The sequence below is a fragment of the Phoxinus phoxinus genome, assembly GCF_949152265.1.
Source record: "Phoxinus phoxinus genome assembly, chromosome: 9".
Classification (NCBI taxonomy): Eukaryota; Metazoa; Chordata; class Actinopteri; order Cypriniformes; family Leuciscidae; genus Phoxinus; species Phoxinus phoxinus.
Window position 1 is genome coordinate 6,778,169 of NC_136884.1, and position 17,356 is coordinate 6,795,524.

The following is a 17,356-nucleotide window of genomic DNA, read 5'->3' on the forward strand; positions in this document are numbered from 1 at the left end:
GGCACATACGTACAAATTATTATTCTATTATTTCACCATTTATTATTATTATATATGTGACTAATCATGTATATCAATTATGGAAACAAAGAATTATCCTTTAATTGAATAATAAAAATCTCAATGTGTTGCCATGTGCACTATAAACTGTAAGTACACTTTTGTACATCTTTTTGTGAGGAAATTCATTGCCACAATGCAATCTCTAGTTTTTGACCCTAACCTTACCCATCATCACAATTAAGTGCCTAGCCCGAACCCTAATTATAACCTTATCCCTAAAAAAAGTCTTGACCCTCAAACAAGCCTTTAAAAGGGGACTCAGAAAGTGAGGACTGAGCAAAATGTCCTTATTTACTCTCGTTGTCCTCACTCCACTTGTTTAAAACTCACACCAGTCCTCACAAAGATAGTTGTCCTCTATACACAAATATAGTTGTACACACAAAAAAATAAATAAGTAAAGAGGTTTGTTTTGTCCAATCCATTTCACAAGTAATAATTAAGCTAGAAGAAAAACACACTGCAATTTGTTGAGCACCAGATCCACCCAGGATTTAGTTAGTCTGAAATGCAACAAACATATACATGTGATTGTACATTCTCACACAAACCACTTTGAATAAAAAATGGCTTCTGAAACAAAAAATGTTTTAGAATTGCAACATACATATACATAATGTTTATACATTCTCAAATAAGTCACTCTGAGTTTTAGAAAATAATTCAACATACTTAAGTTAGCATATGTAGGAATGGTTCTTTTTCTTTCCACACATCACTGATTCTACAAACATGGACATACACAATCAACTGTTGTGTCATTTACAACAGCTGTAATACTGTAGATATCAAGGGCTTGAAGAGGCCAGAAAAAGGCACTGCTTATTCTCCACCTAAAAACAGTGACGTCAATGTTTACTGTTCCAAAAAAGGACAAGTCGCAAAGAGAGGGGCAAAAACATTTTGCAGTTGAAAAACTTAAATCTTTTTTTTTTTAGAAGTGTTAAAATGGTTACTGAACACTTAAATAAATATAACTAAAAATGTAAAAAAATAAAAATATTGCCTGATGGCGTTTAAAGTAAATATAAGAGCATGCCGACATTGATGGGCAGCTCGATACTTTCATTGGTATAGGTCATGCATCTGACGCGTTCAGGAGGAGAGAGCAGGAATGCTGTAGGTCCCACACGCTGCTCCACACAGGTCAAACACAAAGCGCCGCCCATGTCCGCGCTGTCCATCTGTAACACATACATTGAATGAATCAATACAGGAAGTGAGCTTTTGAACTTAACTTAAACAGACAAATGGTTGAGCAAAGAGACACTAACATATCTGACAGGAAGTCTGCACATGCTGAGGATGGAGTCTGCGATGATGTGGTTCTGACAGTCTTCGGTGGAGCAGACGAGACACGGGTCTTTACTCAGCAGAGTGCTGGTCAGCTCTGACCTCAGGAAGTACTCCTGTGAAGGAGGCCAGGAACTTAGTAATAATACAAAAGCTTCAATCTCATGATATCGGGATATTCTTTAGATTATAAAGATCAGATTGAAGATGAAGCAGCAGTAACTCGCCCCGGGGAACGTGAGGATGTTGCTGATGGTCTTGGTGATGTACAGTGTTCTCTTGGCTCGTGTGATCGCCACATATAACAGGTTCCACTCGTCACCTGGGACGTTTGCTGCAGGCAGAGAATAACGATTCAGCCTTATGCATATCTGGATTTTCAGAACTCTCTGGAACACTCATTTTGATTGGTCAATTGAAACATTAGGCAAATATTTTTGCAACTAAGAGACTGAAGGATGTTCAGTAAATAAAACAATACATTTCAGATTGTTTTTCACCAAACCTTATATCATATACCCCTAGAACACTTGGCGCGTGTCGCATGATACATTTGTCTTTTTTAAAGAGCTTTATGCTGGTCGCTATAGACTAATATGGATGAGTGCGAGAAAAACATCTTTTAAAAATTCTCTTTTTGTGGTCCATAAAAATATGGCATGTGCCATAAGAACAACACTAGGGTGAGTAAATTATGAATTAATTTTCCTTTTAGGGTGAACTATCCCTTTAAGGGATAAGATTATTTCTACCCACTGCAGTAAAATATATGTGATAAAAATATAAAATTCCTATTTTATTTTTAAAGCATATTTAAAAAAAAAAAGAATACCATAGTGACTGGTTAAAATGTATGGAATCCACAGGATGTGCCCACAGATATCAGATCATCACAAATGTACACTTTGATCCACCAGATGTCACTTGGCTAGAGCCCAGACAGACCTTGAGGCTCGGATACAGAGACTGCAATAACTAAGAGCTGGGCTTTATTTTGTTATGTGCAGACACATTCATTAATCATTGATTGATTCTAGATACGGGGCGCAACATGTGGCACCATTTTAAGGATGAATAATAATGAATAATATACACACACAACATACATATATAGGCAAACATGCTTTGTTTTCTGTCATATATAACCATGATATATTACCTCTTAAGGTACAAATGATAAAGAAACTGTTTTCAATAAAGTACCACAAACCTGCGTTGAAACCGCCCACTCTCTGCAGGTTGTGTCGAGCGCATGGTACTTTCATGAAGTCATCTGTCACAACCACTGTGTCAAACTCCAGGCCTTTTGACTTATGCACCGTACCAAGGATAAAATCTGTCACAATCAGAGAGATAAAGGCATTCAACTTGCATATAAGGGCTGTATTCGTACAGTGATTTTACTGCGTGTATTCCTCAAAACCAGTGCTTTAGTCTTTTCTCTTTCTCTTTCTTTATTTCTGTCTGACTCACCTGCGTACAGCAGGCTTTTCTGGGCACGATCATAGATCCGTTTGACCAGCTCTGGAATGCGTTTGTTGAATTTCTCCACCATGGCTAGCTTGCCCTCCAGTTCGCGGTCTTCTGAGGCCGTGGCGTATCCCTTCAGACCCATGAATCCACCCATTTTATCTCTGCAGAAACCTCGGATGAAGAAATCCTTGATCACGAGGCTCTCTGAGGTGGAGAAACAAACCAAACTTTAGAAAAACAATTTAACAACCATCAGTTTTAAAGATCCAACAAGATATTAATAATGATCTGAAATAACTTACTAGCTTTACAGACAATAATCATACAGCAAAACGAAAAATACTGCAACACAGACACCATCATGAGCGTTGCAATTATGATATTTTGTTTTAACAGCGAGACTAAGATAAAACTTTCAAAGCTAAAGTGACTCACCCTTCTTGCGTTTGTCCTCTGGTTGCATCAGGACCCAGATATCCATAATTTTTTCCAGTCCAAAGTTTTCAACACCCTGAAATCAGACGTTGACATTAAAAAAAAAAAGATGTTTTGAACATCAAATAACTTTTTCTGAAAAATGATCCGCAAAACAAACCAGAGCTGATGAGAATATACGTGAGGTTTAAAACACACATTACGATAAACATTGGCATTGTCGCATCATTACTAATTAGGACAAATGTTCAAAGAGGCCATATTATGCCCTTTTACAAAGTCTTAATTTTGTTTTTGGGGTCTACTAGAATAGGTTTTCATACTTGAATGTTCAAAAGAACACATTATTTTCCCACATATTTTACAGCACCTTTCTTCCCAGTTTGTCAGTAACGCTCTATTTAGTTCCTGTCTCTGAAGCCCCTCCTTCTGAATAAGGCAATATACTCTGATTGGTCGGCTGATGACACGTCCCTTACAATAACCGTAAGTTTTATAACACTACTAACACAACTCAACCAGGCCTCGTCCCTTTTTGTATGCTGTGGGTGGGAATTATTTCAATGAGAAACATTGTGATGTGTTGGTTCTTGGAAGAAAACTCAACACTACAGTCGAGGCGTTTCAGAGAGTTCAGAAACTGATATAGTGAATTGAGTGACTTTTCAACAGCAAGTTGTAAGAAAAAGCAAATGTAAGAAAAAAAGGATAATGCACTCACTCCCACAATGTAGATCTTGCAGCTGGGGTTGATGTCGGTGAGTCGGACAGCCTCACTAAAAACAGTGACATTACAGCGGCTCAGAATGGCCACCCTCCCTTCTGGCATCCTCTGTCCCAGGTTCAGACATTGCAGTGTTTGTGTGTCCTCTCCTCTTACACTCCCTGAAAATGTGCACATATTTTTTTTATTCTGTCTGCTTCATACTTCATTCCAAAATCTACAAAAATACTTTTAAAAAAACAAAACAAATTATCTCCTGATTAGAATTACCCAAATATAATTTCTTAAACGTACCATCCTGATTCCCACCAACCAATATCTGCTTCACTTTTTTACAACAGTCCAATATTGTAGCACCAACGTAGGCAATTTCAGAACCAAATCTGAAGCTCTATAAAAAAAATGATAATTGAACATATTTACCCATAAACACGTGACGGATATATGTGAAACAAATAATCTATAAGTAGTCTGTGGAATTTCCTTGAGTGTTTTTCTACCCGTGTGAGATAGTAGATGTGTGTGTGAGGAACAGCATGCAAAGCATTGACCGCTCCTCTGAAAGTGTAAATCTGTTGATGAGGATCTCCAACCAGGATTTTCCCACAGCTCTGAGAGAGCATAATGTCCATGATGACTGGAAGAAAAGAAAAAAAACAGGACCACAAGCAGGACAGAATTAAGAAACTCAGCTCTACAACAGCATACAGGTGAAAATAAATAATAAATAAAATAAAACAAAATACCAGAACCAAATACTACTACATTTAAATGCAATCTTAAATAACCTAAAGCTGGATGAATTTGACAAACAATGATAGGTAAATTTTCTAACCTGGTGTGCAGTCTTGAGCTTCATCAATAAATATGGCATCATACCGGTCCAGATCTGGTCTCGTCAGCTGCCAGAGTTTAAGGTATCCTATTTGCAACAATCAAAAGAAATGATTAACATAAAATGTGTTTCAATCCAAAGTTGCGAATGAAACAAACCTGGAATATCGCATAAAACATTTGCAGCATCTTTTCCATCCCATGTGTTCAAGAGAACAAAACCGTGACTTGGGAAAGTTTAACTAGCATTGGGTGGATTCCTGGTGTTTAGGAACGCAATCATGTGAGACAGTTTTGGGAGGTAATTATACCAAGTCATTTTGATGACAGACTTTGGCTCAGGCATTTTAGAATGATCAAACCAACATACGAGATGCTGCGCAATGAAATTGGTCCACTGGTTAGTCCAGTTATGCCGTCTCACATGTTCTGTTGAGGCAAAGTCACGTGACTTTGGCAATATACCAAACATTCACACAACTTAGCAATAAAAACATTTTAAAAAAAGAAAAAGATTTTGAGTTTGTTTGGTATTGTGACTGAGTGTGATAGCAAATTATACACCAAATTTTGGTGCTTACCATCATGGGTCATGTTGTACACTCTCTCTTTTTTGGTCTGCAGCTCCACCATTTGGTCCCATAAATTCTGCGCGATACCTGCAAAATTCTGGAGAGAAAGACTTTTTAATACATTTTTTTTTGTCACAAAAATGCTACTGACAAAATGAGTGCAGAGACCCAATTAATTCAACATGATATTTGTTTTAGACTATTTTCATTTTTAATTGACTTTATCATTTACCGGTAGTAACTCTTAAAACATTCCCAAAAGCACAAGCTGTAAACTGACAGAACTGTGTTCCTTCACTTTACCATTCTTTGTTGTTCGCTTGGGTATTGAGTCTTGCCCCGTGTGTTCTTGTACTCTGACGGAACGTGTTGAGGGCCAACCCGCTGGTCTATGGACGCCCAGTAGTTGTGGAGGGTTTGCGTCACCACTTTAGCATTGACGAATCCCCCGAGTCCTTCAGGCAAGATCCACGCCACATCAAACGGCTGCAAATTATTGGACAGTTTCCGCAAATTTCTATACCTGCATAGCAAAAGATCCTGGTTATTATAAAAGCTCAATGATTCTTATTCATTCTTCAAACTAGACCCATTCCGATGAAAATCATGTTTTTCTAGGTGTTAACATGTTCTTGTGGCATTTTTCTGATGTTAGAGGACATATCTTGAGAAAAATAAGCTCAAAGTTGTATTTCTGAGTATTTCTACATTCAAATGGCTGTGAATCAGTAGCAGACGCTAAAATGCCGGCTAAAATAGACTGGAGTTGTGACGTAGTAACTCCACTGGGCGGGGCTAGTTAGTTAAAAAAGTTAACTCTCTGTTAACTTAACTTCATCTGTGTTAAAGCGATGTAGATTATAATGTAATGCGTTTTACAGGGGCTTTTTTGAAGTTGTGTTTTGTGTTTAATTTTACTCAGCAGCAGGGTCAGATACACACACACAAGCCGTTGCATGTCATTGTGAACAGAGCTCCGATAGTGGCACGGAAATTGGAACACATACTGTAAAAAATAAGTCACTTTTCACTGTCGAGTTTCACCTTTCGCAGTCGTTTGTCCCCTCGTGTGTCAAGCCCATCACTCGTGAGAGAGTCAGTCAGTTTTTCAGATAGAGCGGTGACATTAGCATCATAATAATCCCAAAATTCAGAGCAATTCACTGATACTAAATATGTCCTGATGGATCACTGTGGGAGGGATGAAATATCGAGGCGAAGTCGAGCTGTTTTTTACCGCGACGTCTCGGACTCGGAGTGAAATAATGATCGGTGATCACTGATCAGAGCTCTCAGCAACGGGGAGGGGGAGGGTCGTCTCCGTGCCAACGGCTCCGCCCACAACGCAGAGGCGAATTGCTAATGAGCTACTGCCGCTCTGCTGAAGCGAAGTCCCAGAAAACAGCACAGGTTTTGAGAATTTGGCTAAAAATGGCATAATCATAATTTAAAGACCACTGGGAATGTTTAAAAATAACTCAAAATATGATCGGAGTGGGACTTTAATGTTTCTCTGCTGACTGGACAGTGCAAACTGACCTCTGTCCCACAGTTCTGAAGGCCATTGAATGGATGGTACTACATTCGACGTTGTGCGGAAATGAACGCTGAGCTTGCATCGCCACGGATTTGTTGAAGGCCAGGTAGAGGAAGCGCATATGTGGTCTTTGCTGAGCGTACTTCACGAGTGTGGTCGTCTTTCCAGTGCCTGCGACAAAAAAAGAATGGGATTATATGAAGAACAGAATACTACTCACTTTATTTTAATTTAACATTTTCAGCTGCGAAATAATATAAATAATTTTTCCTCACCTGCAAAAGCCATTATTTTAACAACGTGATGATTCTGGATGTCATGGTTGAGTATCTGCTGTTGCTCGTGAGTAGTTTGCTGTCTGAAAAAAAATGATATCATATATTCATTGCAATAAATATATTCGAAATCTTTTTGTAACATTATAAACAAAAACTGTCATTTTTGAATAAAAGTATTAAAAAGGAGGACACAAAAGTTTTGTGTAATTAATATGCAAATACTATATCCTACCCACCTGTTGTCATGCAGGCTTGGAGACGGTACGTTCTCCATTAAGTGCAGTGCGTAGAAGATGTTGTAATGCCACCTAAAGATGGAGGTTCAAAAAGTGAAGATTAATTTAGATTACCCCACAAAATAAAGAAAACAGCCTCATTTAAGCATTAAATAGTTTTCATTGGCTGGTCAAAAATTCCCTCTTTTAACTCCTCAGCTGCCATAAATAAACAACTTCTCGACCTCTGTTTCATATGGACCTCGTCTCTCACCTGTTGCTTATGTTAATATCATTATCTCTCATGGCCAGAAGCAAAGTGGCCATGGCCCACAGGTACTCGGAGATTCCTCCTGCTGTCAGCAGACACCCAGACTTCCGCAAGAGAGCTACCAGATCCAAGACATCCTTCACACCGTCAGCCAAAATCAAAATCAGGGCCATGGTAGACCAAGGGTTTGGACCCTGCAATACAAGTCGAAACAAAAATAATTAGTTAAAAATGCCAAAAAAGTGGAACCTGATGCACATTATAATGCAGTTAATGCACATTGTTGCCAAAAAAAACAAACAAAGGCACTACTAAACTAGTAGTTTCAGTAAATGTTAACTGTGGGTTTGCATTACCTCATCATCCGCCATGTCTGGCAGTCTGTCTTTGATGCAGCCTTCAGCGTGAGCGTAGAGCCGATGTCCTTTCACACACTCCAACACGTCCTTCACATTCACCCGTTTGCTGTGTTTGAACTGCGACATGTACCTGGAAAAGCATGCATGTGCTGTGAGAATTTCACAACACAATATACATTTGACATAAATTGGCAAATTATTACTCTAACAAACGATTCGATTTTGTATATACCATATGTTGCATGTGAATTCCTCCTTATTGCATGTTTCTTTACTATTCTTTTAGTTTTTATGTTGACTCTATACATTTTCACCTTTTTCATTTATTTTCTGTATTTGTCTATTTTGGCACTATAAGCACTTTCCCACATATTTTAAATGTTATCAATCTTTCCAGTGATGCTTAGCTGACTAAACTGATCAGTCAGCAGATTATTAAACTACAGTTGACCCCCGATGTACAAACGTCACACCTAACATGTTTGATCTCTATCAGTAGCTCAGATGTGTGAAGGGTGTGAAAGTGGGGGCTGTGAACCCTCTTATGTTATGCTTCAAAGACAGTGTGTATTCTTACCTCACCATATTAAGAAGACAGAGGTCTTCCTTTTTGATAATTTTATTATCGTGCAGGATAGACTTCACTTCCTTCAGCGCCTCTTTTTCCCGTTTACGGTATCTGCAGTACAACTTCTTCCAAGGAAGAAACTAGGGAAGAAACCATGACATGTCACAATCATATACATGACATTCGTACAGTTCAGGTCACAATATACAAAAAACAACAACAAAAAACACATACATACATACCATACATATGTATGTATGTATCATTTTAACATATTTTAAATAAAATACAGGCCTATGTTAAAGTAATACCTACACAATTTATACCAGTGTACTAAAACTAAATTGAATTAGCATAAACTAACTTTTATTTCACTGTGAAGTTTGAAAGCCACCAACAACAACACACCTGGGGGTCAATGACGACGGCCCTCCAGCGATGGCACACCAGGCTGATGTTCCGATAGAGATCATCTGCTGGGAGGTAAGCGAACATATCCCTCAGGATCTCCTGGGGCAGGTCCTGAACGTGACCCTGGGGCACCTCCTGTCCTCCCTGCACTCCCAGCAGCCCGTAGTGGGCATCGGGAAGGGCTTCAACCAGGTCCTCCTCATGCTCTTCTTTTTCCACCAATTCTTCTTTTTTGACCAATGTGGTTCCAACCTCAAAGTCCTCGTCGAACATGTCCTCAGTGATTCCTTCCATAAAGTCCTCCATCTTATCCTCTTCTGGGATGAGATGTCCGACGGGTTCCTCTTGTTCCTCCTTCTCCTCCTTCACTGGAGTCTTGGTTCCTTTTTGGGGGCTGGTGCTTATGACTCCAGTGACAGAGAAGAATTCGGTGATGCCCCTCTGTTGGTCCACACCACCTGAAGCTTTAAAGCAAAATTAAAGATGTTAAAGTGGGAATTTAGCACTGTTATTTTGCAGAAAGATGCAAAAGGTAATGACAAATTTAAAAACACCTTGTCTGCTTCTTTTGGTGGGTGTCCTGGGCTGAAGTCTTCGGTTTGGATCACGGTTGCTGAGGTTGACATTAAATGGCTGTGTGAGAGACTGGTTCCCTGCGTTGCTTTGCACCAGTTCATCACATTCTGAGGGCCCCAGGTGCCTGCGTTTGGCCCTTCCTATAGAAAACACATGTAAAAAATATATTACCTACGTAAAGCACGTTAAACAGCTAATAATCAATTACATTAAATAAAACACACCGACAAAAAAACTCACAAAATCGGGGCTGAATACGAACTTGGACTTCAGTACGGATTCGCATTTGTGTTTATTTATTTAAAAACATACATTCAATGAACATACATGATACAACAACATGACACGCAAAGAGAAAAGTGCCAACCAAAAGGCAAGATATTTACCTTTTATGGACGATTCCATGATATAAAGACGACGAGCCTCTTCAACCTCCCGATGTTGTGATATTTAAACTTGTGTAGAAAACGTCCACCGAAACGAAAACAACAACTTCACAAGGGTTCCATTTCCGCTTTGCGTCCCAAAATGTTTAAGTTCACACATCATTTCAAAATAAAAGTTCAAAAAGTCCAGCGATTTTTTTATAGGGCTCTCTCATAGACTGTAAAAAAATATATAGGGCTCTCTAGCGGCATACAGGGTTCAAATATTCCTGAGTATTCAAAAGTAAATTCACATCCTCGGTTTGTTTTTGGTGGAAAGTGGTGCTGTAAGTTACTTTTCACTGGCCCTTAGGTGGCGACAAGCGTCTTGTTCAAAAACATCGATTCATTCAAGAACACACTGCTGAAATAAAGTAACATTTAAAAAACGAAACTTATTTCATTTCAGCTAGTTGCCAAAATTGATCAATTTGATTTAGTTTACCTTGATGCAACCTACTAAAATATTTAAAAGTAAAACTGAAACAAACTAAAAAATAAACTGACTTTTATTTTACTTAAGATAGTGTTTTTTAGGTATTAAAGAAATGTCACCAAAGTGAAAGAATTCACTTTGGAAATTTCACTAAAGAAAGTTCACCAAAAACGAAAATCCTGTCATCTTTACTCACCCTCAAGTTGTTTGACTTCCATAGGATTTTGTTGCCATATGGAAGTGAAGTGCCCCACAACGGTTTAGTTACAAACATTCTTCAAAATATGTGTTGATAAGAAGAAAGACATTCAATACAGGATTGGAACAACTTGAGGGTGAGTAAATTATGTATGTGTAATATGTATATTATGTAAATTTTAGTTTTTTTCTTTCTTTCTCAGTTTTAGGTAAATATAATTCAAAATCCTCAGCCGGTCACATAGATAAACAACATAACAAAATATATACTTGCCTTTTTTTAAAACAATATTTATTTTATTTGTTTGTTGTTATTACCATTGACTGCCTGTCTGTTCTCTGTAGTGTTAAAAAAAATCAATAGATGGCGGCAGAGAGAGAAATACCCTTCGCTAACCTCCGCCACCTCTGCTCAATTTACAATAAGTTTTTTTTTTTATGGAACAGAAATCACAGGGGATACATAGGCTATATCACACAAAACACCACTTAAGAAACAGGATAAGAAACTCAAGGTAGAGCAAGGCAACACATTTAATTTTCAAGCAAGATAGGCTACAGTAGGCTAAACACTAAACAGAGATAGGCTAGTCTACAGAAGAAGTCATAGCATCTGTGAACAGCACATTTTTCAATAAAACGTGTTCATAAAGTAGTTCAAATCGATTTGTATTGCAATCATTTTATATGCTAGCCTAGAAATCTAGACGCCCCTAGCGGCAGCAAAATGTATTTTGCAGCCAGGGCCAGTCTAGCAACTCTCAATACACATTCTAGCAGCAAAAACCCAGATTGGGTCAGGCCAATCACGTCGTGTATAGAGCATGCGGGGCGGGCTTAACATATGACGACAGAGTTGCGACGGCTGGCATAGGCACTTGTAAACAAAGAATGGCGGCAGCAGCTGTCGAACAGCAGTCTTTCGAATCGGCTTTGGCTGCGACTCTGGAGGACTTGGAGTTAAGTTTCTCTTTAAGAAAAGAGCAAAAAACGGCACTTAAATCATTTTTAAAAAAGGAAGATGTGTTCGGAGTTTTGCCGACTGGATACGGAAAAAGTTTAATATACCAATTAGCTCCGCTGGTGGGAAAACGTCACCTTCTTCGTTGCTCTGATTGGTTGTAGCGCTATCCTATTGCGTGCAGAGGGATTTTGAGAGACAGCCGTTTATCCCGCCTCTCGGAGTAAGCCTAGTCTATGGAGAGTGTCCAGACTAAACATCTTGATGTAAGTCTGGCTGGCCAGGCTATTTATATGCCGTTTTTTTATTAACTGTAGGCTCAGGCTGTAATCGAGACAGTAAACTCTTATCAAAGTTAATTGTACCGGGATGGGAAAAGCCTCATTTGATAACGAGCCGATTGTTGAAATGAGCTGACGATAACCGATTAGGCTACTGCAAGTGAACAATGTAGCCTACTCAATTTATAGTCAACACACACTATGATAACTGTAAACTCATTAGTTAATCTAACTTAATCGATATGTTTAATCGTAAGTTGTTATTTTGCCATTAATTTACCTTGTTGCAAATGGGTGTCCTTACGCAGTGTTACACATTGTCATTTGGTAATGTTAAATGTCTTGCACAAGAACCTCAGACGTGGAGCATGTCCCTAGGCAAGGGATTTTGTAAAGGTTCACTGACCTTGTTTGTTTTTGCAGTAATGATCTTAGTCTGAGCCTACTTGGTGTGTGTGTGTGTAGGTTAATATTATAATTGTGGGGACCAAATGTCCTTACAAATAGTAAAACCTGAGATTGCCTATATTCCCATGAGGGAAATGCATTAAACATACTAAACTATGTTTTTGTTTGTTTTGTTTTTATGTAAAAATGCAGAATGTTTTCTGTAGGTTTAGGGGTAGGGGATATAATATACAGTTTGTTTGTAAAAATCAGTATGTCTATGGAATATCCCAATGATACATGAAAACGTGTGTGTGTGTGTGTGTGTGTGTGTGTGTGTGTGTGTGTGTGTGTGTGTGCGTGCGTGCGTGAGTGCGCGCGCGCCACTTACAGTCTGTAAATGTTTAAGGGTGGTTCTTGCTCTTCAACATCCTCTGCACACAATACTGTCTGTATCTCTGGGCTGCTCCAAACATCAATCAAAAGCTCTCATTTTGCACTTGAACTTCATGCTGTCTTTGCTGCCATTCTGAAGAATAGACTACAAGACTCTTATGTGTGCACGGAGATGCATTAAGAGATGCTCTAATCCAGTGCTTTTACAAAGAAGTGGGATTCAAATTGTAAGCATGCAATTCCTGCTATAGAGATAAAGGAGGCATGACGTAATAAACTACAAATAAAGTCAACAGGTTTTTTTTCCTGAAGTATTTTTAAAGTATTGTTTGATAAGGCGAGTCTTGAGTCTGCGCGTGAAGATTAGGAGGGATTCTGCTGTCCAGGCATGTAGGGAAAGTTGGTTTCGCCATTTGAACACAAGGACAGTGACGTGTTTAGCCTTGTTGTGAGGTTAAAGTGTGACTTTAGTGCACTGTGAAAAGTCTCAGTCTGTCTCTTCTTGATCATGCAGTTACAGTGAATGGGGACTGAAGCTATGAAAAGCATGAACTCCTTAGTAATGACTGAAGTTTCAGGTTTTTGTAAGGTTTTGGATAGTAAATCCTTCCAATGGTTTGGTAATACTTGAGTAATTACGATTGGGTTACCATTATCTTCAATTTAAAATTAATTATACATTATGCATTACTTGCATTAGTTATGAACCTGCATATACTTAGAGGTACTGGATAAGGTATGCTAATAGTGAATACCATTTTCAAAGCTATTACTTACTAATTCGTTGATCAGAGTTTCTTGTTAATAGTAGTTACTATTGCGTTACTCATTTGTTCTTAATGACGGAGCAGAAAAGTGTTACCGAAATGGCAAGTAAGTAACACATTGAATTATAAGTGAAATTTTGAAGTAGAAACTGAAATAGAATTGTAAAATGTACTCCAATAATCTTTGTTTGATTAAGGTTTAAAAAGCTAAAACATTGTCATGGTAGGTAAACAAAATTTCACATAATTTTCATTAACCACTCATTCTTTCAGAACATCTATTACATTTGGTGAAAGTTTTGGCCGTTGTTTAGTCATTACCAAACCATGCTAACTTAACCAAATCTTTCCAACCTCATTTTTTGTTGGGGATTCAACTCGACCAATAATATTAATAGCTGCCATGTGGTGTTTGGTTCCTTTTTGTGTCGTTTTTTCCATTTGCTGCTGGTGACTGGGAATTCCTGCCCGTGTGAAGCTGCACGTACAGTATGCATAATGATTCCAACACTCGGCTCTGCTCAGAATCCTGACTGGAGTGTGTGTGTGTGTGTGTGTGTGTGTGTGTTAAGAGTCCATGCTCTGTTCGTGTGTGTGTGGCTAGACTGTCTATGACATCACCTTCAAGAAGAGTGTGTCTTGGCATGCACTCCTCATGACTCCTCTTGTCAGAAAGTTAGATAAGAGAACATTCCCTGTTAGCTCAAATAATCAAGTAATCAAGAAAGTGTATATCCCAATTCCTGTAGGCTACTTATGCACTATTCTATGATGTTTTGGAATATAAATAGTGTGAAGAGTGTGTTCACACTGAACATTACAAATAGAAAAGATAGCCTAAATACCCAGATGATGCACTTATTTAACCGAATTTTTTTTATTTTGAATAAGTAAATACTTCACAACTGCTAAAAAGTATGTTCTTTTATATAGTGTGAATATATGAATTTAATCTGGATGTACTACATTCGCCATATTGTCATTATCATGTGACCAGTGTCAGTTGCGTTGCTTCACTGCCATTCACAAATCTTTTCCCGTGGCCTCATGGGATAGTAAAGTGTCCATCAGAATTACACTGGAAGAAGTAGGACATCCGGGTACTTTTTGCATACTCTTTAAATGAGTTCTGTGAATTTGAACATACTTTTTTGTCACACACCGTTTAGCCTACTATATAGTTGGGAAGTTTGTGATTTTAGATGCAGCCGAAGTGTGGAATGTTGGACACTTCATCCCGGTTTAGTACATAGTGTACAGTGCGTCATTTAGGATGCAACTAAAATGTCAAAAAATCGTGGCTTATGTTATCTTGGAAATGGAAGGTCAAGTCAAGTTAAGTGCAATGCATTGTGGGATACAGCATCTTGAGCAAGTGCTCCACATTTTTGCAAACGCTAAAAAGTTGCTACATACTAGTACTACAATAGTTAAAATCGCAAACTGACATTGAGGTATATTTGTAGCCCTTATATGGAAACTAACATTTTTAAAGAGCACAACGGTTTGAGAATTCACTTTTGAGGTCTGACTGTGCCTAATTTATGCTGTAGAACAGAATGTAAAAGTCTTTTTTAATTATGTTAACCGGATGAAGCCGTTATTTTACTCATAAATCGCAATTCTAAATGTCCATTAGAAAGTCTGAGGAAACCCGTGTTCATTCTCTTAAGACTACAGCCTGAACAACTCAGTTTTACAGCAGCTGACATGACTGTGACGTTCATTGCCTCTGCAAATGCGTCAAGACATTGGTGGTGAAATCATTGGCAAAAGTTATTAGTAACCTTGCCTTTTACTGCTTAACCTGTTAACTCACCCACATTTTTGAGCATAGCTGTGAAAATAAATGTTTGTATTTCATGAATACAAAGGTTAGTCTCTTTTTAAAGACACTCAGATTATTGCTGTAGTTTGGTGACCAATTCTCACTATTTAGTTGCATATTAGTTTGCATATTATTAGCATATTGGATGTTTATTAGTGCTTATAAAGCATATATGCATGCCTTATTCTGCATGACCATATTCTACATCCCTTAATATACCCAATACCTAAACTTAACAACTACCTACTAACTATTAATAAGCAGTTTATTAAGGCAAAAGTGGTAGTTAAAGGGATAGTTTACCCAAAAAATTTTTTGTCATCACTAACTCACCCTCATGTAGTTCCAAACCTGTATGAGTTTCTTTCTTCTGTTGAACACAAAAGAAGATATTCTAAAGAATGTTGGTTCTCAGACAATTGATGGTAGCTATGACTTCGATTTCCCTAAGCACGTGTGCATGACTGCTTGTTTGGGCAAGCTTAAAGTTTGGCAATAATTCCATTCATTGCTCTCCCACACATTGTGCCTGAAGATGTTTCTCATTCACTCTCCCATGTTCAGGGGTACATGCTTTTGTATTCACAGTGAAGATTCTTGCTGAGAAGAGCATATGTTGAGCTTTGGATGCTGATGATAATAATAAACCAGCCTGGAACAGCATGTATTCTAGTTGATTCTGATATATCTTTAACGATGATGGTTTTTAAATACAATGTTAAATTACTATAATTACCCATTTGATTCTTATGAAAAAACTGAAATGCTGCAAAATACAGCATGATATGTTCTGATTACTTTAGTTGAGGCGCGTCTATATTTGACTCATTTTCTTTGGACACTTCTGGTACCACCCTGATTTCCTTAAGTACATAATATAAAAATAAATTTGAACAATATTTGTTCGTTTTCTAACCAGACCAGATTTGGTAAATTTCCTCAGCATCATTTTCCCCAGTGTATCTGCTTCTGAATATTTTCCATGCATTGAATGCAGTGTTGTTATCGTTAGCTAAAGCTTTTTGTTTGTTTGTTTATTAAAATAAAACTGAAATAAAGTAAAATATAAATACCAGTATAAGATGTAAAACTTAAACTAAATAAACATTTCTAAACGTTGCCTTGTCGACTAACTGAAATACGTTTATGTTGAAGATAGCTGAAGACCTTCCTACACTTGCCTTTATTTGAATAAAATAATATGTAGCATATATATATATATTATATTGGGGCTATTCTTCTCATAAGGGTGTTTCATGCACACTCTGTAGCATGTCTGGATTGTGAATCATTGAAAGGTTAAAGGTGGTCAGCTTTCTCTGTAACCTTGAACTTACTTTTATTTTCTTTGAATTGCCTCAGGAATTCACTATTTAAACACCTTTTATGAGAACCTGTGACATGAATCAGAAATAGAGCTGTCTGAACGCAAGTCACGTGTTAAGAATGATGCAATCCTGGCTTGAAATTACCCTCGGCATTCCCACTCTTGGTCCACAGATATGAGAGATACGATGTCAGATGACATAAAAATTGGTCATATGCAGTTTGTGGACGTTGGCCCTATTGCATTTGAAGGACATGCACGGTCGTCCAATCGTATTAAGCTTTTTGAAAACGTTCTGCTCTAAATTAAACATTAATACCTTTCACTATGTGTTAAAATAGATACTATTTTTTCCTATAAAGGCTGCGGTCACCCTATCACACGGTCAGCTGATTGGTTTACCCGTCTCACAGTGACCTGTTCTTTCTATCTGCACAGCTGTTAGTTGCGTAGTGCATGCGATAGTTGCCCGGTCACTTATTAATGGCTCTGTTAGAAACCAACTTTTCCTGTCTGAGTGGAAATTTGGTGATGAATTTTGGTGGTGACCAGTATAGAGTATGAGGATTTTATTGGCTTGCTAATGTTTAACTTGTTGTGTCTGATGCCAAGGGGCATCGTTGGTTTATTAGCACAGATTTGTGCATTGGGAGATGTTGTGTAATAAAGTTTATGAATCTGGGGGTTTTAGAGAGTTGTTACAGGAATATGTCGGGTGGTTCCAGTAGATTCATAAAGATA

At 38.0% G+C, this 17,356-nt stretch overlaps 1 protein-coding gene across 1 annotated transcript; it reads right to left on the bottom strand.

The window, feature by feature from the left end:
- Positions 1 to 147: 147 nt before the first annotated feature.
- Positions 148 to 10,712, bottom strand: fbxo18 (F-box DNA helicase 1). Its single transcript, XM_079622768.1, has 21 exons — positions 9,996 to 10,712; positions 9,588 to 9,749; positions 9,031 to 9,497; positions 8,632 to 8,762; positions 8,052 to 8,184; positions 7,699 to 7,889; positions 7,446 to 7,517; positions 7,207 to 7,289; positions 6,934 to 7,102; positions 5,698 to 5,917; positions 5,404 to 5,491; positions 4,824 to 4,910; positions 4,489 to 4,625; positions 4,283 to 4,379; positions 3,986 to 4,149; positions 3,265 to 3,340; positions 2,830 to 3,033; positions 2,567 to 2,692; positions 1,584 to 1,690; positions 1,338 to 1,472; positions 148 to 1,247 (listed from the first exon to the last, which is right to left on the bottom strand). The coding sequence occupies exons 1-21, from the start codon at positions 10,012 to 10,014 to the stop codon at positions 1,080 to 1,082; spliced, it is 3,036 nt and encodes a 1,011-aa protein (XP_079478894.1). The 5' UTR covers positions 10,015 to 10,712; the 3' UTR covers positions 148 to 1,079.
- Between the last annotated feature and the right edge of the window lie 6,644 nt (positions 10,713 to 17,356).